We start from the raw sequence: 22404 nt of genomic DNA on the forward strand, positions 1-22404 counted from the left end.
AATTAAAAGACAACTGAAACAGTTGTAATGGTGAACATAAGAATAATAGGTGTCATATTGAACCCATGTGGAACTAGGGATAACTCAGACTTACTTTGTAGTAAAATTATTAAAGTTTGAAGGCTCTTAAATGTAAAGGAAGAGATTCCTAGACAGTCAGCTGATGTGCAGCCCAGTGGAAAGAAGTTATACAAAAGTTTTAACAAAGTGAAGCTATAGTGTTGGTGGTTTTTTTCATCCAAACTCAGTGAAAAATCAGGCATATCTAGAATTTTCATGAAATTGGTAAAAAAAGAGAGAAGTTGGGCTGAATATCCCATTTCTTTTTCCAGAATAAGTTCTAAAGAAGAAATTAATAATTTTAAATTAAGAACTTTTTCAATATGGCTTAGTACTGATAATTGTACTTAAAAGTTTTGGAGTTCTGCACATGGCATCTGAGCATGATAAAGTTACAGAACAACGTTAAGTGTATACAAGTTACTTATAATCTTTACAGTGGATCAATTTGCATATAATTTGCGAGATAAAAAAATAATGATGTTTTTAATTAGTCTATTTTAGTATTATCCAGTGGAGTTAGTACAGCACCACGAGAAGAAGATAAGATATTTATAGAAGAAAATACCTTGTAAGTACCGTCACGGATCTTTGCTTATATTGCCCAAACTCGGAAGTGTTTTGCAGGTACCAGAGAAGACAGTCTTAGAAACACCAAGTCTGGGTTAAGTATTTTTTATATGAGCTTGTATAGAGTCATTACTTCTCCGCTGTCAGGACAGGTGTATGAGGTATTAAAATTTTGAAGATCTTAACAATGTAGAAAGTAACTAAATGGTTGCCAGGCTGCAGCCCATACATCTTCTAAGCCAAAAGCTATTCTTCCAAGTAAGATCTTAACTTGCTTCCTGTTCCATTTTAATGTAGAAGTTAGTTGATCAATTTGTACATACTCCATCGGTCACAACTGAACTTTGCCATCCATGCCATATCAAGCAGGTTGTGATGTTGAATTGAGACAAACTGTGGTGCATTGCTCCGAATTTGTTAATCAGGAGTCAAACTTGTATTCGGAGCCCGGTTTTGCTTTTGCTTATAGATGTGAAAGCTGCTAGGCAAGAGCTAGGCCTTATTATTATTAGCTAGTGGCAGGTGAGTTAATGAGTTTAGCAGTTAAGTATTTTGGGGAGAGTGTTTATTCTGCTTGTTAGAAAAAAGTTTGCTATTGGGGTATATTTTTAGCACTATGTAGTTACCATACAGTGTACTGTTTTCAGTATATGTGAAAAATACAATTATTTTCAGAGACAAGAATTATTGTTCATACGCACTATTTATGTCTGTCTTCTCTCTCTTTTTTTTTTTTTTTTTTGGAATGCAACAGAGATTTCACAAATTCTAATGAACCATTTGGAATCCCAGAATATCTTCGGGAGCAACTAGACGAATTTGAAGCTCTCTGTGACGTTTCAAATAGTAACAGTTATCAAACCTGTGAGAGCTTATATGAGTACGTATACATTTCTGTGCTTAGCAGTTTAAAGGGTTTAATATTACTTCATAGTGTTTATAACATATTGTATTAAGTCCAGAATTTGTGTCCTGGTGGTCTGGTATATGTAGGTGTGTACATAAAAGTATGTTCTAATGCTTTGAAATAGTTGCATGTTTTTAGTAAGAAAGATGTGGACAAGCAACAGTATTACAGAAAATTTTTATTCTTGGCTAGAACACCACCTTCCAAATGATTGTTCTTCAGTAGTTCTAGAGATTCTTTGCTTTTAAGTATTATTGTGAAAATATAACATGAAATACGATTTTAGAATTACATGAAAAAACTTTGATTAATAATGACAACTCGAATTTTTTTTTAAAGATATTTCTCTCAAATCTTGGAAGAACATGGCCCTATGGAAATTAATAATAAATTACTAGTTGGGGAATATGAACATTTCCCTGAAGAAGCTCGAAAGATTGTGGAAGATGAAGGTGGTCTGAAATCTTTTCTTCTGAAATCCCTTCGTTTCATTATGGTGGATAATCTTATTGGCTTAAGAAAGCATGCAGTTTTTATGAAAGAAAATACAAAAAGAAATGAGACTGGAAATAATGAAGAAGAAAATGATATAGTCTGTGATGTGCAAGAAAATTCTTCCGAGAACAAGCTACAGTTAAATCCAGCTGCTAAGGAATTCAAACCACTGTCTTATCCTAATCAACCCCATATATCAACATCTACTAACTTAACAGTAGCAAGTTATGAGACTTCACGATATTTGCCATGGTCTTTTCCTTCTTCATGTAAATCGGTGCATTCTTTGCATAGTCAGAATATTGGTACCATAGAAAATGAGTCATTTTCAGACCTTTTACTAAAGTGCTTTGATTCTAAAGATCCTAGTATATTTTTGCCTCAGACTTCCTGGGGTTATCAATATGAAAGAATATTGCCAGTGCCTTCTCAAATGCCTCTCATGTCAAATGTTGCCAAGCAACCTCGTTATATTTATGCTGGTCACGTAGCTCATCAGGATAATGACGAATCAGCAATTTCAGACAGAAAATACGTCTTCAACAGTTTTGTACCAACTGAAATACAAACGTATGAAGGCCCTCTGGAGAACCCGGATAACACATTTTATGAAGACAACTTTGCTGTTGCAAATAGTACGAGTGAAGCTGACTGTGGTATACAGGTTATTAAGATGGAAAAAGAAAGCTCTAGTGAAAGCTCTAGTATACCTCTAGTGAAAAACAATCCTCATACAAGGATGATAGCTGTTCAGGTAAGAAATTAAAATGGGACACTTACTTGAGAGCTTTTAAGTGATAGATGACAGTGTTGAGCACTGGAAAGTGCAGCTCCTTTTTTAATGATTTCTTTATGACTTCCTAAAGGGTCAAATGTTGTATAGTTTCAAGAGCAAATATTCACGTAATACTTCCAGCCAACCAAATGTAAGGGATCGTAAAAGCAGTATATGGCATTCTCTACTACTTATCTCCCAAAAAAAGGCCACGAGTTGGAAGATACTGAGGTGTTTATCAGACTGGGAGCTTTCTTAGAACTTGCAGTTTAAGTTGCTGATGCTTTCTACAACTACTCTTGTTTTTCATTTGTAATTCTTTAAAGAGATGGCCACTGAATTTTGTTCTGCCTGAAACTTTTGCAGATCTTTTGACCCAGGATCAAAGGAGGGAACTGGTGCACATCAGTTTAAAGTTTGCTTTAGAGGTTAAGGAAGGTCCTTCTGTGTCATCATTTTTCTTGTTGTAATTAGTTCAGTGATTTGTTTTAACTTTCCCAGTATTTGAGGATTTAGATACTTTGTACATTCTAACAATTGTTGGCTGATGCTTCCCTCGTGGTCTTAGAGTGGCAGCCCAGCTGTAGAGTGAGTTCAGCAGCAAACTCCCTCACATTCTCCTTTTCCCTCCTGAAGTAAAAAAACCTGAAAGGTTTGTCCTACAAGCAGAGAAATCATTGCTGAACACCCAGAAATGGGCAGGTCATGCAGCTGAAGAGAGGAGGGGCTGGAGCATTCAATTTATCATTTAATTCATTCATCATTTTTCATTCGTCATTATCATTTTATTCAATTCATCATTTAATGGTATTGCAGAGCTAGCATGCAGCACTCATGAAACCACACTTTAAGTAACATAGGGAGACAATGGTCACATCCACGTTTTTTACAGAAAGCATTTTGGATTAAGATGCCAGGTTTTCAGAGTTATGGATATGGCAGTTTCACACATCCGTTTATGAGAGATGATCTGACATGCTAGAGGGACTGCTGGGGAGGAGTTCCTCATCTTCATTTGTTTCTTGTCATTAAGTGAGGAATAGCTGTTTATAGCTGTAAGATAAATAGTCATCTTTTTTATTACTGCTTTCTAAATTAGGAAAATGTTGTCATACTTTTTTTAAACTTGTTTTGTGTACAAAACTTTTCGCTTTAAAACTTTCCTGAGCAGTTGCTGAGAGTTTCCCATCAGACTTGGCAGATGAATTTCGTCACTTGGCTGACTGGGCTTTTAAAATGGGTTTCTGTTTGGTTCTTGAACACATGCAACAAAGAGCTAAGAGAAGAGGCAACAGTTTTCAATTTAGTGATTCTGGTTACAGAGATAAAAATAGCGGTAGGCAACAGATATGCTTCTGTTTGCAAAAGTGTGGTAGAGCAAGGCATTTAACATTATCTGACTATGATTTTTAATGCCTATTAGAACGGCAGCATCATAAACTGGATCTTTATGTTGCATGATTAGATTTTAAACCTCAGTTCTTTCAGTAAGTCCTTGATGAGTGGTATTAGAGGAAAACAAGCAGGGACTCTGAAGGTCCTTGAGTCTAGTCCCTTCTAAGTAGAGGCACTTACGCAGTAGATCTGGAGTTTAGGAGGAGCCACAAAACACAGCTCCTCAGTGAGCTGTCAGACACTGTTTTTGCAAGTCTGAAGTTTTCAGACATTTAGAGCACAGCTGTGTTTAGAGACTCTGAGAACTGTTCTCAACATGATGCTTCATGGTCAATGAAGCTAGGGAAAGATCACAACAAAAAAAGTGCTTTCATTATAGATTGAAGTCCATTTCAGAAACCCTTGCATAATTTCTTTTGACATTGTAGATAGACCTACTTCATAATGTAGTTGGATTCATAAAATTATAGGTTAGGGACAAAAGCTCCAAAACAGAGCTGACCTACTAGTTGCATGTATAAACTGGAAAGCTTTTTAATCAACTAATGATTCTTTATATTCTAGGTAAATCGTGAAGTAGCTGATAGGGAAACTAATACCTTGCCTTTTCATCCATTTGAAATGCAACAAGTAAGTTACTTACATATTTTTTTATATTTCTCATGAAGAAGGTTAAGGGAATGCCCAAAAATTTAATAGTGAAAAGATAAACAGTCTCTGAAAATGACATGTTTTAACAGGTATTTTTTATTTTGGTTTGTTTGGTGGGGTGTGTGTGGCTTGTGGTTTGTTTTTTTTTTTTAGTTTGGTGTTTTTTCGGGGTTCTCCCCCAGCTTCGTACTGGGCTGTATTCTGTGATGTTCTTGGAAACTTCACATAGGCCCACAACAAGGAGGTTTTGGAGCTTTGTTCTGTAGCTATTCAGATGTTGGAATATGTTTTAGGGAAATTTAGTATTTCCTATCCAAAAATCTTGAGGTTTGATTTAAATAATTCATTTGGGCATATAGACAGCTCAAACTGATGTTAATGGTAGCCTTATGTCCGTACAAGGAGATAAAAGTGAGAAAATGTGGCCTTTGAACTCTCCATATTCCATTCATGGTCAGACATGAATGTTGATTTCCTGAATTAGACTGAAACTGTTACACAGGTTTCTCTTAAACACCCCCCCTAACCCCACAAATGAAAAAAAACCCCACCCTGACCACAGTCAAGATTTTGAATCTCAACTGCCAGCAGACTGTTCCTTTTAGATGTCATGAATGTTTGCTGCCCTGTGGTAACAGATAATAGATTGGTCATAACATTTATTTTCAGGGAGATATTCTACGTATGGAAAAAGAGCATCAGGTGTTAAAAGAACAACTTAAAGAAGCACAGGAAAAATATGAACAGTTACAAAGCCGAAGCTCGGAGGAAATCAGTGCTTTAAAAGAGCTCCTAAAAAAAAGTGTTGCAGAAACTCAGGTAATGTTTTTATCCATGCAACAGTGGGACAAACTGCAGTTGCTCACAAGACTGGTTGTAACTGATCAACAGTATGTTTGAAACTTGACTGGTAGTCCTCATTGCTGTGAAGTCTAACTTGGCAAACCTCACCATCTTTGTGTGTCATCTACTTTCAAGCATACTTAAACACATAGGATATTGGTTGCCTCCATCTAGTGGACAGGTACTGGTTTTGGTTCAACCCAAGAACAAAAAAGCACTACACTGCTGACTCTCCTTTCTTGATTTATTGGGTTTGCTAACAGGCTCTATTTCCTTGAAAATGTCTGGGAACAAGAGGAGCAGTCCCCAGACAACACTATCAGCCAATTATCACTTTGACTGGATTAATTTTATAGTTAAAGCTGTAGATGCAATGGACTGCCTATTTGTCTACATGAAAAGGAATTTTTCTATTTAAAAAAAAAATAATTCAGGTGAGACCAGAGCCATCTCTCTCCATGTCCTCTCTTTAATCTTCAGTATGGGGACTGTCATTCAATTTCAGTTTAATATATTTTTTTTCCTTTCAATGGTGTGTTGGAGTAAACTCATATACTGCAGCCTGGGAGCTCCTGAGTTCTAGCTTTACCATCGCCTGCGAGTAGCCTGGCAAACTTTCATACAAGGGATGATGGAGTCTCACATCTGGTTTTCTGTATGAATATTTGGTAAAAATGTGAGCTCAAAAAGATTTGAGCTGAAAGCACGGCTGTATGCAAGGTGGATGAACTTGTCTACGGGCATTGTAGGCACTGTTTTAAAAATATTTTTTTATATTCCACAATGATGCATTGATTCTGCTTTGTTTTTTTTAAGCAGTTATGGCAGCCATAAGATTTACTGCTGTCTTGCTCTGTTATGAATTGTTAACTTCCCAGTTGTTAGTTCCCAGTTGTTAGTTATTTTGAGCTGGATTTTTAGTTGGATTTCGGTATGTGTTTGTATGTGACGCTGTGGAATTGGGTTTCTTCTTTCAGCTGACTGCAAAACGGAGTTGCATGTATTCTGAAGCCAACCATGTAAATGAGGTGTGCAGATCATTGCAGGAAAGCATTTATGAGTATGTTGCCCATGCTGAACGCCTGAACTAACAGTAAATTAAGCACTAGTAAAACTGTTACTGTAATTTTCACTGGATTAGCTTTTAATCATAAGTGTCAGCAATTTGCTTTAACTTGCATTTGAATAAAATAGTATTTTCAGAAATAATGTTTTCTTATTTTCTGCTTTTAGGTAGCAAAGAATGAACTGGATTGGTTTCATCAAGACTTAGAAATACAAGTGAAAAAATGGCAACAGGAGAAAAAAGAAAATCAAGAGAACTTAAAAGCATTAAGGAGCACAGCTAAAAAGCATAGAGATATCAATGATAGGTACTAATTTTAAATACAGATTTACATTACTTTCCCTTTGCTTGATTTATTTTTTTAAAGTAGTAAGTACAGTTATTTCTGATAGACTATGATAAGTTTCAGTATCTATTGATTCCATGATGTATGCAGAGCGAAAACTCAAACTTGTTGCCCTGATTATGTCAATCTGGAATGAGGTAAATGCAGTTCTTGGATTAGAGCTGCTGTTAATAGGATCTACATAAGACGTTATTTAACCTCATTAACAAATGCTACTCCTTCACTATTTAAGGTCTTCCCACATTTTCCAGAATCCTTTAGATCTGTGCTGCTTTTTCACTGTTCTCCTTCATGACTTACCATTGCTTCCTCAGCGTTATGCTTAGCTTTAAATTTTCATTTCCATTTTCATTCTTCCTTTTTCTATTGTACAATCAACCCCACCGAACTCCGGTCTGCAGCTATTTTTCTTACATGCTTTTTGTCTGTCCTGCCACGTAGCCTATCTGAGCGTCATCCGAGGATGCGTGTTTCCTTCTAGTCCTGTCCCTCATTTCTCAGATTCAAGTAAAACTACAAGAAACACATAACTGCATGTATCTCTTGTGGGTTTGTTTTTTTTTTTACCCATCATAAAACACCCTAAGCGAAATCTGCAGAGCATTCCATGGAACTTAATAATATCAATGTATGAATCCCATCATGATCCTGTGTGCAGCAAACCCAGCTGTTCCTCTGGCAATGAGCTCTCCTGGCTATGGAGGAGCAAGGACCAACTTCAGTCAACTTCTACCACAGTCAACAAGTATCCATGAGATCATGTCACTGATTGATGTACTGAAAAATAAACCATGTGTCATTTGATGAAGTATTAGCAGTAGCTTTTCCCAAAACACTCTAAAGACTTCAGAAATCTTTAACCACCTAATCACTGGCTGTGTAACCAGCTAGATGTTTTATCACAGTAACGGCTGAAATATGTACATGTCTGCTTTCGTATTTTGATTTTTTTGCGAGTTAGAGATAAACATTTAAAATAGCTTCTAGATAACTGATGAAAGTGACTTACTTAGCAATAATTTTTGTAATGAGATTTGACAATTCCTCTTGTATTTTTAATATTCTCTCTCAGTTTACAGACCTGAGAAGACTTCTGCCCCTGAATGCTGTTGTATTATCTTTAGTCTGAGTAGTTTGGGCCAAATTTCTCTTGAAAAATCATCAGCCTGCTTTTACATTAGTTACTTAATTAGGAATACATTTAAATGCACTTTTAGTATTAAACAGCATATAAAACATACAGATTGTCACTGCTGCATAGTTGTCACTATGGTTATAGAGGAACATGTCATGTATTTGCTAATGAAAATTTTTCAGAACAAGCTTAATAAATGTTTAATTACTCTAGGTATTCCAAGACCATTGATGAGAAGGAAAAGCAGTATACCGTACATTTAAATACATATCTCGAGACCAGGTAAAACTCTTGTACCTTTCAGCAGTATTTACATTTTTCTACTGACTTGTCATTATTGGAGTTGTCTGCTTCACTCTGGGAGAAGGCATAGAAAAAACAAGCACTTTAACTCTTATTCTCAGTTAGTTTGCTTTTACCTATCATAAATAAATGTTATTTTCTTTCAGATATTTAGAGTAATAAAAGTTTGGCTTTTCAAAAGCTCTCATACATTTCCCTTGGTTATATGATACTGTGTTTTAGAACACATGTTAGAAGTTGGGTGTGGTACAGACATACTGAAATGTTGATGTGGCTTCGGATCTTCACACACTTATAGTTCTAAATGTACATAAGGCTATCTAAATGTTTTCTAAAAATTACTCATAAAGTCAAGGTTTCATTTATAGATGATACATTCTTTATATGCGATCAGGCTCAGAACAATAATACTTGCATGACTGCAGTAGTCAAACTCCCATAAGCTTTTTAGGTTGCACAGCGAAATGTAGCTAAGAAATCCCCAGGTCGTGTCTGTGGAGCCAGCAGTACGGCTACACGAGCATGATACTACACCTGAAGGCACAAGCTGTACAATGTAAATGGAGATGCGTGGTTCTGGAGAGAAGTAATAGCTGTAGAAAACCTGGAAAATGCCATACATTTTAAATACTGCTCTGTTGTAAATGTTACTCAAATATTTAACTTCTTTTTATTTCACAGTAATAAACTTGCTAATGAGAAAGGAAAATTGGAAGAGCTTATAAAAAAGAGTCAAGATGACTGCCAGGAGTGTGTGAAAAGAGCTGTTAAAGCAGAGGTACAAACAAAAAAAATCTTAAAACGCTTTTGGTAGAGCTTGGATCATTTGTGCTGATAGTAGGTGGGGAAAATAACTGGTGCAGTCTTATCTAACAATTTACTTTTTAAATAGCATCTAAAACTTTTCATAAGCGTATATCAAAAGTCTTAATCAAATATTGGTAAGTGCTGTTCATGATGTTATCCTACAGAACTTTGCAGATCATCAAGGTGCATTATTATTGACCAGTATTAAAAGTACACAGAATTGGGGGCATATAGTATTGCCCCAAACAAAATTCAACTGGTAGTTCAGTTTCGTACTTATCCTCGTTATGAGTAGATTCCATTAGTAAGAATTAACCATAGGAACATAAAAAAATTCCTTGTTACAAGGAAGTCATGGTTAATGAATATATAGCTACTTCTTTATCAGCTAGAATCAGAATGCAACAACTGACTTGCATGTTTCACTGAAAGGAGGAGAGTACTGATGAATATAAAGACTTCTCTAAAACAGTATGTTTTATACTGAAAATGCTTTGAATATCATGAACAATTCTCCCTTCTTAGGAAGGGCTTGAAGGCTGTCTTATCTGCAGCTATAGGATTTTATAAAAAGTTTCGATTGTTGCTCCTCATTAGTCTTCAACCATGCAGTATTTAAATGGCTGCTTTACTCACTTAAAGTAAGTGTGTGTGTGTATATATATTTTTTTATATATATATATATATATGCTAAGTTGTAAATGGAACATTTGAGGAAGCTTTCTACTATCAGTTGAAGTGAATGTAGCCTTTTTGTCTTCCCGAAGGCCTGCCAGGGCTGTTAATTCCACTTGAAATTCCTCACCTTAGGAACTGTGTGTGTTGTACCAGATCTGTACCGTCAAACTATTGTTTCAGATGCTTATCAAAATCTATTTTTAGGTTTTATTCCCTGTGCTACAGCAGTGCTTTTACTGCACTTTGTTTTTTACACAGTTGTGTTTTATTACAGATATCAGTACTCAAAAACTGGAAGGAAACTGAAGTATGCAAGCTAAATGGCATAGCTGCCAATGCAGAAGCAAATCTCAAGATGTTGAAGTCATTGAGCAGGTAAAGAGAGTTTACACCAGAAACTTCAGTACTATTGGTTGCTAAATACAAGTAACTACTGGATGTTTAATCATGGTCACTTAACTACACAAGTCAGTCTTGCTCACAAAGGGGTGCTAGCCCAAAAGGTGTGTAGAAACATAGTAGTTAAATGCAGCTTTCCTGAAGCTGAATTTCTTCGTAGTCTTAAAATACCAAGACGTGTGATACTTAAGCAGGAGCAAGCTTCTTGTCTTACTCTTTCTTAGCTGGGGAAGATCAGGCTACTGGGAACGTTCCAGTTATCCCTGCACAGTATCACTGGGAAAGGGCTGCAATGTAAACAGAAAAGAGTGCAAACAAAACTGTTGGGCATGCAGCAACATCGTTTTCTTCCTTACAAGGAACTAATTTAGCCCTTGGTGTTACCTGTTTTATAACTTAGGCCATGTTTCCTTTCCCTGTCTTTATGTTGCTGCAAAATACTGATTTACATTTGAGGAGTCCGCTTCTAAGATTGGATGGGATCTAAGTACCAGTAATTTAACTGATTTTAACTTAAAATTGCTTGAAGTCTTTAACTGTGATTTAGTTGGTAGGGGAAGGAACTGTTGTACTAAACCCATCGTTCTTAAACAAAAATAACGGTAATGTTGGAGTTTAACTGAAAATCTCGAATACTTCAGCAGCTCAGCTTCAGCAGCACCTAAGTTGAAGCCACAGATTGATTCTTGGGAAATATTTATTTCAAATGTAAAGAAACAACAGGAAAAAGTAGAGGTAAGCCTTAATTTCTCTCAACAAGGTTTAAGTTGAACTTTGGAAATGAAAAAAGAATAAATATCTTAAATAATTTTGCATTCCTTTTAAAAAAAAAACAGTAGCTTGTCCTCCAAATACTGAACTGCATTTTTTTAATTACAAAAGAAAGATCCAGTTTTAAGTCCAGATTATTTTAGTTAAGTTACAGTGACTATCTTCAATTTTATAAAGGCAAAAATCCGTCCTTTATACACTTGCTCCAAAATTGGATCCCACATTAACAAGTCTAGTCTCTTGGTTCTTTTGTACTTTTTGAACTTTAGAAATCCATGCAACTTCTTTAAAACCAGCAGAAAACTCTCTATGAAAAGTTAAGATGTAAAATGTTTAGGCTGAGTTTTAAGAACTAGAAAGGGTTTCCCAAACCCTTTCAAGCATCAATGAAAGGACTTAAATACAGATTTATGTTACTGCAGTAAATGGTAGCCTTACGTCTCCATTTGAAAGGCCTTGTATCTTTGGTGTTTTGCAAAAAAGTAGTTGTGTTAATGCCATTTTAAATAAAGAGCGAGCTTTAGTTAATGCTAATGTGGAGGATCATTTGTTTTCCTTCTGCAGGCTGAGTATGAAGAAAAAATTCAGATGGTGAAAAAAGGTGTACGGAACTACCTCACTAAAATGGAAACTGTGGAGCTTTCTTCTCCTCCCAGCATCTTAGTATGTATCTTACATTTGATAGCAGTTTGTTAAGTTCTTTAAGTTTGCATCGGCATGGCTGTCCATTGCAGGACAGGTACATAAAGAACTTGAATATATAGCCTTGAATACAAAGTAATCTGGCTTGAATACATCCAGGTAATGTTGAAAAGGAAAAGGTGACTGCAGGTTAGCACGATGAAGTCCAGTGAGAAGCACATTCTAAAGTCCTTTGAGAGGCTTAAGCTGTTTAAAGTTAACTGTAAAATGCTTCATGTTCTGTCTGAATTAGGACTAATGTTTTCATCTATCGTGACTTTCCTGTAGCACCAAAATCCATAGGGACGAGGCCCCAATACACCAACATATGTGACTGATTACGAATACCAAAATCAACTTACAGTTGTATCTGTTATGAACAAGATGGAGTATAGCCATTTATGGAAATGCATCTGTAATGACTACATCCCAGATAAATATGACTTAAAAACATTTTCTCGTGGGCCAACAGTTCCACAAATGATCTGCTCAAATCACGCCAGTTACTTTCGAGCCCTGTGACTGTTCCTGGTGCAAGGATGAAGTCAGTATAAGTCAGTGCTCCTTGAACTGTTCATCAGCACAGCGGTGGGGAGACACGTGACTGATAAAATACTTACAGCCAAGCTAGCTGCAGCAGCGGTGCAACCAACCTACGTGCTGCCATTCACTGATGGTAAAATTTAAACCAGGGCACAGAGCTGATGCCTAGCCCTGAAGACAAATAGCATTCAAAAACCCCTGGACCTGGGACAGTTTGGAGTAAGGAAAAAAGGGTTCAGTCATCTCTCAAAATAGGGGAGATAATTGACTGAATAAGTAAAATGCATTCATAGTGCACACACCTATGAAATCCCTGAATTCATCGAAGATGCCACACAACTGTTTTGTACATATTCTCTGCAGAAAGTAATTTTTTAGTTTGTTTTTTGTATAACTTAGGTTCAAGTCTCTGTTCCAATACTGTATATTTATGATTGTTACTACAGTTTTTCTGGACAAGCAATAGTTACAGTTACGCTCTCCTGCATACCTTTTCTTCCCCGCTTATTTCTAGGTATCTCATTTCTACTTATTGGCACAGAGCTCTTAAGAATATGTAGCTAACTTAGTTACCGTTCTTAAGTTACCATCAGTTTATAGGTTGGGAAAGAGCGACTTCTGAGCCTCTTGTTCTGCATTTGGTATCTATTTTTACTGCAGTAACACAGGAGTAACCTTTTAGAAGAGAGATCTGTAATTCTTTCAGCTTTGAGAAGACCTTAATAGGCAAATACTGAGTCCACATGAAAAAGACGATGAAAACCCTTTTTCTCCCTGTTTAATAAATTCTGTTAATTAATTAATTGCACAGGTCAAGGGCACTCATCCTTCCTGACCTGCAAGGCAGAATGGTGGGCACTCGCCTGAGAGCAAAGGCTGCAGCTCTGGCTAGGGGGTCTGTACCATTTACCCCAGCGGTGGCCGATGCCTCCACCCAGACAGAGCTGCTGAAGGGAGAGGCTGCAGTGCAGACCTCAGGCTGCAGGAAGTGCCTAGACCTTTCTCCTGGGGCAGGGAGGGGAGGCAGACCTGCCTGCAAAAGGTGTGCCCAGGTGGAGGACCTCCTGCAGCAGGTGGCTGAGCTGTAGGAGGTGGTGAGGAGGCTGCATGACATCAGGGAGGCTGAGAAGGAGTTCTATGATTAAACACCTTTACAGAGATGGTAAAATATCGCTTCAAAAAGGCATTAAACTAAAGGACACAGGACACAAACCAGCACGTTTGACTACGAAGAAGTGTAGATTCTTCGTTCTGTGTGTTAGAAAGCAACCTTCCTAGAGCAGTCAAGTTCTGAAACAAATAGCAGTCATGGGGTCAAGCAACTAAACTTATTTTAAGGAGTTCTTTCCATTTATGGAAGAATTGTTAGTGCAAAAAGAGGTCTTCCTGGATCATGTCAGCTCCAAGTTTTTCAAGATGATGACTATAGCTGACATGTGTTTCTGTTTAAAAAAAATTACGCTGCATTATATGTAGATTATATAATCAGTTAAAAGCAGTGAAGTTTGTATTTCCAAATTGATGGCAGTCCTGTTTCTACCACCAACTTCAAGCTATACTTGTTTACAACTTGCAGCTGTCCAACAGCCATGCATTCTTCAGCAAAGCAAGAATAAGTTAAAGGAACAGTTTGTGTATATGTGCTGTCCTGTTTAATCCTGTTTCAAACAGGTTGTGTCTATCTGTAATAACATATTAAAGAGCACCTTTGTGCAATATATTTTACTTAGGTAAAGCAAATTAAGATAAATTGGTAAGACCTTCCAGTTCCTTAGCATGACCAAATGTGTCATAGTTCATGCTGCAAATGCTTCAGAGTTCTGCTCAATTTACTTTAATCATGGTTTTCCTGTGAAATCTGTTTATTTCCTAGGCAAAACAAGGCAGACCTCCAGTCACCGATCCAGCCATTGCCATGTATTCCTCTGCATCTGCACATCCTAATTTACGTCCTGCATTTTCAAGTTCTGAACATCAAGGTCCAATACACACTTCATTGAATACACAGGCTGGAGTTACGCCAGTATATGCAAATTTTAAGTCTCGTTCTGTCAGTGGTGGGTCAGTGAAAACACACTCCAAACCTCTGGAAGGATCATATTCTGATAAAGTTTCGGCAAGTTGCCCGTCAGGGATTTCTGGAAATAATACTCCAAACGCCCAGCCAAACCCAACCCACCAAGCTGACTCAGCTATACAACTGAGGCCTTCTGGACTTCCAAACAACAAAATGCTTCCAAAAGCATTTGAAAATATCATTGTGCATCTACAGGCTATATTCCCAAACTATAGCAGGTACGTTTTTTAGTGTGTGTGATGTTACGTTGGATAACAGAAGTTCTGAGCATCCAATGATAAAGTACAAGAACTGATTTCTTAGTAAGTGGCTTTTGTTTCACAAGAAGAGTAGTATTAGTTGTCCCCCTCCCTTCCCGTTCAGCGAGACATTCCTTAAGGGAATAGATCTATGGTGTTGACTTAGGTGTTGTGATGGTTCTTCCAGTTAGAACCACCAGCAAATAGAAGTATTATTTTTTTATTTGGGGTTTTTTTTACAATTAAAGTAGCTAGATCCTAGTTTATTCAAAGGTATTGGAAGCAGGTACTACAGTTCATTTGAGAAGTTAGTATCTTTTACAGGCTCTACTGCTGTGAATCAAACATGGAAGCTGCAGTGTTCTCTAATGCCAATAACAGCCATAGCATTGCCAGTCAGTAATTGTCTTTTTTGTCCCTTCAGCTCAGACTTTACGAGCTTCATAAGAGACGTACAAAGAAGAAACAGGAATACACTGTCAGGTTTGAGCTTAGATGAAATTCTAAGCAGAGTGACAGAACTCATTCTGGACCAGCAAAGTAAGGTACTGTGGTGTATGTACTTGCTGCCTTTTCTACTGTGCATCTCGGACAGAGGAAACAGTGCAGCACAGTCCAGAAAGGAATGTAAACTTTCCTTTACTGTCAACCTCTGAAATACAAACTCAGTCAAAATTCTCTTCCAATACCTGTCTAGGCACCAACTTCAACAGGGAGACCTGTGCAGTCAGTATCCTCTGCCTCACCAGTGCAGACTGGAACTCGGCATCGGGAAGTGTCTGCTGAAGAAAACGTGCTCAGCCCACCCAAGGCAAGACCTGTGCATAAAAACGTCTCAAGTAGAAATCCATCTCAACCAAATCTCCAGCCATGGGGAAATGTTGGAGCAACACCTAAATCTAAATGGAAAAAGCTGGACTATACAGTAAGTTCTCCACTGTTCCAATGAATGTGAAGTGAGTACCATGTACTTCTAAGAAGACATGAAATAATAGCAGTATTGCTGGAAAAATAGTTGTTCATTTTGTGTACAAAAGCTTAAATATACTCAGTTAAAATCAGTAACATCATTAACTCATTAGAATTTGCTGATTAATTGTTGCTAGCTTTCAAATAACTTCACATTTTATATAGGCTTCCACTGATGATCCTTGCATAATATGTCACGATGAGCTCAGCAGAGACTCGTGTGAATTAGAATGTGGGCATCGTTTTCACAGAGAAGTAAGGATTTTTGTTCTTTGTTTATGAACTCTGTTCACTTATGCCATTGTTCCACTTTCTAAAAGTACCCTTTCTCCCATCTTACCCTTCAGTGCTTAAAGAACTGTGCACAATCTTCATTCACAGACTTTGTACACCGAGACTTGCTATATATATGGTCTTACTGTGTCAGAAAGTTTCTAGTGTTCAATTTTTTTAACTAAAATAGTGATTCACGATAAACCCTGCATTTGCCACCTGACAGCAGTTGCTTGTATAACTTCATGTAGCAAGAAGGTCAAAATTATGTTATAATTTGATACTTCTGCCCGTGACCTTTTCCAATTACCTTACTTGTTTACTGCTGATTTGTTACTGCAGAATAGATGCAAATGTAAACTGATGAGCAGCACCAGAATTGGTGAACAGGTTTCTAACTGCAAATGTTAAGTAACGTAGAACACGTTGGAAAAGTGCTTACATACTAGTGGCAAGTATTAACGTACTTAAGCGGAACTCTTTGTACCAGACTTTGTTTCCTCAACATCATCTTCCTATTCTTGCAGTGCATTAGAACATGGCTTAAGCAACATTCAAGTACCTGCCCAATCTGCCGCGTTCACGCTCTGTTACCTGAAGACTTCCCTGAGCTTCCTGCACGGAACAAATATGCCTAAACCTTGTTTTGTTTTAACACATTATAAGAAGATGCAAAGTGGCTGCAGAATAACCACCATGATAACGAACAGAAACATGATTCCTAGAAAGAGACAGAACCCTGGTTTTATTGAAAATGGTAGTAGAACTGAGACTGATTCGGTATTTAACACTCAGCATTAAGCCATAAGATGCTGGTACTGCCACGGCACCTGCAGAATCAGCTTAGCATACTCCAAGACCCAGCACTTTTCCTGGTTGCTGCCTAAATGTGTGAAGCCGATGCAGTTCAGAGGCCAGCAGCACACAAAACTGGTAGGGTTTTTTGGCTAAGGCATATTGAAACTACTGTATCTGCTTTTCTCAAAGGATGGTGCATAATTGCTGTAAAGCAGGGGTTTTCCTTCAGAACTTACACCACACTGAAAATAAATTCTAATATCAAACAAGAAGGTGGTCCGAATGACAGACTAGCAGAATTTGGAACAGCCAAGACATTGCCTTCCTCTAGCATAAACAATTACAATTTAACTTCAGGATTCAAATCAGGCTTGTTGCGATTATCATGAATGCAGTTCATATAATTGCAGCTCCTTTTTCTGCATAAATCCATAGCTAATAATTCAAATTGGTTAAATAATGACTTCTAGTAATATTTTGAGGCAAGAATTTTTAAGTATTCATGTAATTCTTTCTGTTTGCATATCGAGTTGGAATACTAGGACTCAATTCTTTAAGCTTGAAATGTGGTTTGAATTTCCCTCATCGTTGAAGAGGTGATTTGTTTAAATCAGAACTACAGGATTTTTGATGAAGCAATACACTGCATCTGTATTCTGTGCATGAATATTAATCAATCAACAGCGTGAGGTACAGAATCCAAAAAGCTGAAGGAATGGTTATCCTACTGCTTGGGAAGTCTGAGCTTGCCAGAGTACCTTCATCACTGTAAAACTAGTCTCCAATAGCCAAAAGGCCAGGACTAGAGCGTGTACAGCTTAACCACTCTGAAAATAGAGTGTGACTGTTGTTTGGATACAAGCAGTATTAAATTGATTACATGAGATTAAGCTAGCTCATTCTAGGAATCATTTGTTTCCCCAAGTGACTGTGTATCCTCCAGATGAAGTTTTAAACTATTCTGTGATTAATCAGTATATTAATTGGCACTTGGATCAGAAATAAAATTACTACTGCAGCTGACATGGTTTTTTGTGTAATATTTTTGCTGAGTGTGAGTTATTGGTAAGTAATCTACTACGTGCTAGCGCGCTAAGGCACCTTGCTGCCTGAAGAACTAGGTACTGTGCTGCTCAGCATTACAGCACTTGCATCCTTTTCAGCTTCCATTGTTTTCTTGGGGTGTGGGGGCTATGTATATATAATCTTCGGTTTTCACAAAAGCAGCCTCTGTCCTTGGCAGTTAGGACACTTTTCCAGAGCAGAGGTATCCCTGCCCTGCTAAGCAGGGGCAAAGCAGTTCCATACGTGCCACACTGGACAGTGTTCGACAAACAGAGTGTGGTGTGCCTTGAGGTAATAAGGGCGAGCTGGCTGTGGAACCAGGTAAGACAGCACGTACTGTTAGTGCATAGAACTGATACGTACACTTGCTTGTTACCAGCCAGTCTTATTTTTCCTGTACCCACAGCACAGACAGGCCCCCATGTTCCTAAATAAGGAGGATGGTTTTTGATCTATGTTCCTTTTCTTTTCCCTGATTCCCATAAGCTGGAAGGATTTTAGTGATTTCCAGAGAGAATTCCTTCACACCTTTAAAAAGGCACCCTCAGAGCAGACACCCTGCCCCGACTGTTACTGTACAGGCAGAGGGGCAGTTCAGCCGGCTGTAGCTGATCTGCCCTGCCTGCCGGGGCCCAAGGCAGGATGAACACCGGTCCATCTTCCCAAGTAACTTTTGGCGGTGGGAGGTGACAGGGCGACTTTGAGCAGCAGGTGGCACTCTTGTAACATCATATAAACCAGAAAGAGTGGCTTTTGTTTTCCAAAAATCAGCCTGTATGATTTCCTGATCTTAGACAAGTGGGAAGTTCTAGTAAATAGCTTTTCTTTTTCCCCACAAGACTGTTGTAAGACATTGAAATAAGAATTTCAGATGTTTAATTCCTAAAATACAGATGATGGAGAACCAGAGCCAAACCTAGAATCACCTGTTCCTGCTTGGCAATGCTGCTGGATAAAGCTGAAGGAAATTATTTTTTTTTTGCAGTTTTCTTAATTCTGTCTTCACACTTATACAACACTCTGTATACTCAGCCTGCCTCCAATCCACATAATATTGTATGGAAAAATTCACAATTAAATTGTGTTAACTTGAAACACCATCAAAATCTAGAACCTGTTTTGTGTTGCGAAGGTTATTTCTTGCTGAAATAGTTTTCTTATATAGTTCCTTTAAGACGTATAGTTACAAACACGTCAATGTATTTACCTTAACTTATTCCTTTCCTGGTATTTACATTTATACTTTAAGTTGAACAAGGGCAGTATGAACCCACCTAATTAAAAAGAGTGACTGGTCCATCTCCCTGGGAATGGTTATTCATATAACAAGTCACAGCCTGAAGGCACAAGGTGCCACAGCACACAAGTTTTTTAATGCAGTTTTTCTGCCCCGTGGTAGAGCCTGCCTGTGGCACAGGCTGGGCTGCCACAATGCCATGGGGCTGTTTGTCACATGACAGGCATTTCTTTGTCACATCAAAACTGAGCTGTAGTAGTCTTATAAAAGGGGAGATGGCATAACACAAAGAGTAAGTATATTCTCAAGCTAAAAACTGGTCATCTTTTTCAGTGCTGTTTTACACAAACTGCAAAGATAAAGGGCATTGTTCTTCCACTCCAGGGAAAAGCCCATGCAATGGAGTGGAAAACCACACACACCCCAACAACTTCAGTTCTAAGCCTTCCTCTAATACAGACTCAGATTCCCAATTTGTTATTTCACATCATTATTCATTTCACATCACTTCACATTCGTCTTGCAATATTCATCCCACACCACCACTTTGCATTGTTGTAGCACCATTTATTACACCTTCAAAGACACTATTCAGTGTTACAAGTCCCATACCCTTCCCCCAGTATATATACACCACCTACAATAGGACTTACGAGGTTTAAGAGGTCTTTAAAGGACTTTGGAATAAGTATTACAAAATGAAATAAGGAGAGAATCTTACTACATATTTCTACAAGTTGTACAAATACACAGAATCATTCCTTCAGGATTTGTCTGAGAAAAACTGGGGAAAACATGGTTGCTGAAGTCAGAAAGATACCTGACAAGGCCGTCTGGATAGATACATCCACATAGGCTGTCGGAAAGCAGGCAAAGTCTTAGCAAGACTTACAGAGAACTGAAAGCACAACTACCAGCAGGGAAAAGGAAGTGATGTGTTTTCAGTTAAAATAAGACATGGATAAAGTTTCACTTTGCCTCTGAAGAATTTTGTCCTTTTTCAGTAAATCCTTACGTGATTCTCCTCTGGCTATTCACATCCTGCAGAGCTTCAGCGGGAAGTTCTCTGTGATGAGATGATCATCATGCAGAAGGACAACAATGTTAACTTCAAACTCTGGAAGAAGGGGAAAAAAAAAAATGAAATAAGGAGTCCCATATGAATCAGAATTGTAGCAGGAGGATGAGCGAGAGGCAGGCACCTTCTGCGCTCAGACACAGCGTTTCACAGGGCTCTTCCAAGCCCTTTCACTACTCTGGATTTTCCTGTGGCAGGGATGACCACGGTACTCCAGGCAGCACCTTACCACAGGCATCCCAGACCTTGGACATTCCTAAAGAACCTTGGCTCATTCTAACCTTTGGGATTCCTCTGGATTCATTTCCATATCACTGAAAAATTACGACATACAGTCTTCTGGACAACAGGCAGCGTTCAGACACATACGGTTAAAATGTTTTGGGAAAGACGCCTCACAGCAATACGCACTGTTTAGAAGTATGTAAGTGGAAGAGTTAAGGAACAGACTCCTCCCCTGCTGTCTGCATATAACATGGCCTTAGAATCCTGCATTATGTATGGCCTTATGAAATTAAACACCAAAATACAACATACCTGAAAGCTATGAAAAACATTTTTCAAAAGAAAATCTACTCTTTAGATATTATATTGTGTTGTTCAAAATCAAAATCAGATCTATAATTAATCCTAAATGGAGACAGAATACAAAGTCAGGTAGAGTTATTAAATGAAAGGAACCAGAGATCAAAATAAACTGAAAATAATTGTCCTTTTTTACAATCTTAACTACATTAAGACTGTTCTTATAAATAAAAGTGGATACTACACGAACAGTAGCCATTTGTCACTGTAGATAACTATTTAATAGCTAGAAATGGCAAAAAGTAGAGAAGAATATTATTTTGGGGAAAATCACTGTACCTATCAGGTGCAAAAATGCTCTTGGGGAAACAGTTAAACAGGTAGGCAAAGCTAAAAAACTAGTTGTGCACATCAGTTGTGCACATCACAAAAACAGTTGTGCACATCTATCCAAGCAGAAAAGTAGGAGGGGCTTCAGCTGGGAAGGATCCTAAAGACAGGGGCTTGTACCTTCAATCTGATACAATAAAATATAATAATAAAAAAACCCCACCAAGATTCTAGCAGGATGAAGGGAAAAAAACAGGCTAACAAAGAGAATTTTTGCAGTAGTTGTTTAAACAAGTGAGGAAAATCCTAAATTTCAGGTGTTTGTTTGTTATTGAAAATGTTGGATTTTGGCAACAATAAGCAGGAAGAAGCAGCTGGTATAGATCAAGAAAAGCAAAGTCACATACAGCCCAATCTTACTTTTTCTACCTCTGAGTCACTGCAGCAGGAGAATGGGAAACAAAAAGGAGAGGAAATGGAAAGAGTGGTTCTTGCTGGTGATGAAATGAAACAAGGGGTCATCTTGGCATTTTATTCTTGGGCTATTGCTCAAGTGTTTAATCACATGTAATTTTTTGGCAGACAAAAAATTACCTGCCATTATGGTGCTTCTCCTGTCCCTTTACCATATAATTCTATTAGTCAGAAATAGCTTAATAGTTGCACAACTGGTTTTAGTTAGAGGTATTTAGACTGTATTTTCTCAATCTATATGAAATACAGCAGACTACAAAAACCTGTTCAAGAAACCTCTACAGGGAAACAGATGGATGTCCTTGGTTGTTCTTGCAGCGCCGTCAGTGATTTATCCTGTTACCTGCCAGAAGCTAAAGTGAAACTAGAAACATATCTCAGGTGAAAGACACCAATACAGCATGAAGTCCTATGCACTCACCAACTTTGAAGTTTGTTGTTTCCAGGGTAGGGCAGGTGAACAACCTGGGAAACACCATATATATGGGAATTGGCAGGCCCCTGCAGACATCCCCATCTGCAATCTGAATATTCTGTATCTCTGTGGCATCTCTGGCGTAACCTTCCGCGCACCCTGGTGAAAGTGGGAAATTCAGAGGGAGAGGATGGGGAGGGAAAGAGAGAAGAGAAAGCAATGGCCAATATTAAAATACAGTTACGGCAGGGTTGGGGGGCAGGTATGTGTGGGCACAATGTTTTGCCCTTTGACCTGCAAGTTTTCACATTAGCACTCTGAGTTAAGGATCATGGAGATTATTTAAATTAATGTTTGGACTGTTCCACCTAAAGTGCAAAACAATTTTTTGCAAGTCTTTTTTAATTATATGGCTTTTGACAATCCTTCGTATTTAAGCTGAAAGAGTGCAAGTGGTAATTATAGCAGTCTATTCTATACACATTCCATTCATAGAGAA

At 37.9% G+C, this 22404-nt stretch overlaps 2 protein-coding genes across 8 annotated transcripts in view; one reads left to right on the forward strand and one right to left on the reverse strand.

Moving 5' to 3' along the window:
* Positions 1-17795, forward strand: part of TTC3 (tetratricopeptide repeat domain 3) — a 74910-nt gene extending 57115 nt beyond the window's left edge. For 2 of the 3 annotated variants that reach the window (XM_068417427.1, XM_068417442.1), the window contains 16 exons: positions 555-631; positions 1385-1510; positions 1877-2786; positions 4767-4832; positions 5523-5672; positions 6930-7069; positions 8457-8525; positions 9228-9324; positions 10306-10406; positions 11072-11165; positions 11766-11864; positions 14299-14720; positions 15166-15286; positions 15439-15666; positions 15876-15965; positions 16511-17795. In XM_068417427.1, the coding sequence (XP_068273528.1) occupies positions 555-631; positions 1385-1510; positions 1877-2786; positions 4767-4832; positions 5523-5672; positions 6930-7069; positions 8457-8525; positions 9228-9324; positions 10306-10406; positions 11072-11165; positions 11766-11864; positions 14299-14720; positions 15166-15286; positions 15439-15666; positions 15876-15965; positions 16511-16621 (2901 nt within the window). In that variant the 3' untranslated portion in view covers positions 16622-17795. The remainder of the gene's footprint in view (positions 1-554; positions 632-1384; positions 1511-1876; positions 2787-4766; positions 4833-5522; positions 5673-6929; positions 7070-8456; positions 8526-9227; positions 9325-10305; positions 10407-11071; positions 11166-11765; positions 11865-14298; positions 14721-15165; positions 15287-15438; positions 15667-15875; positions 15966-16510) is intronic. The other variant, XM_068417436.1, reaches the window with a different exon arrangement.
* VPS26C (VPS26 endosomal protein sorting factor C) overlaps positions 1-22404 on the reverse strand; it is a 60578-nt gene that overhangs the window by 16389 nt on the left and 21785 nt on the right. For 2 of the 5 annotated variants that reach the window (XR_011049679.1, XR_011049678.1), the window contains exons 7-8: positions 21912-22064; positions 20099-20200 (exon numbers count right to left, since the gene is read on the reverse strand). Coding sequence is in view for 3 of the 5 variants with exons in the window: in XM_068417466.1 (XP_068273567.1) it covers positions 20118-20200; positions 21912-22064 (236 nt within the window). In the remaining 2 variants the exon portion in view is untranslated. Of the gene's footprint in view, positions 1-8505; positions 8601-19629; positions 20201-21911; positions 22065-22404 lie in introns of those variants that run through there. The other 3 variants (XM_068417452.1, XM_068417474.1, XM_068417466.1) reach the window with 2 other exon arrangements.

Source organism: Nyctibius grandis, chromosome 2, assembly GCF_013368605.1.
Source record: "Nyctibius grandis isolate bNycGra1 chromosome 2, bNycGra1.pri, whole genome shotgun sequence".
Lineage (NCBI taxonomy): Eukaryota > Metazoa > Chordata > Aves > Nyctibiiformes > Nyctibiidae > Nyctibius > Nyctibius grandis.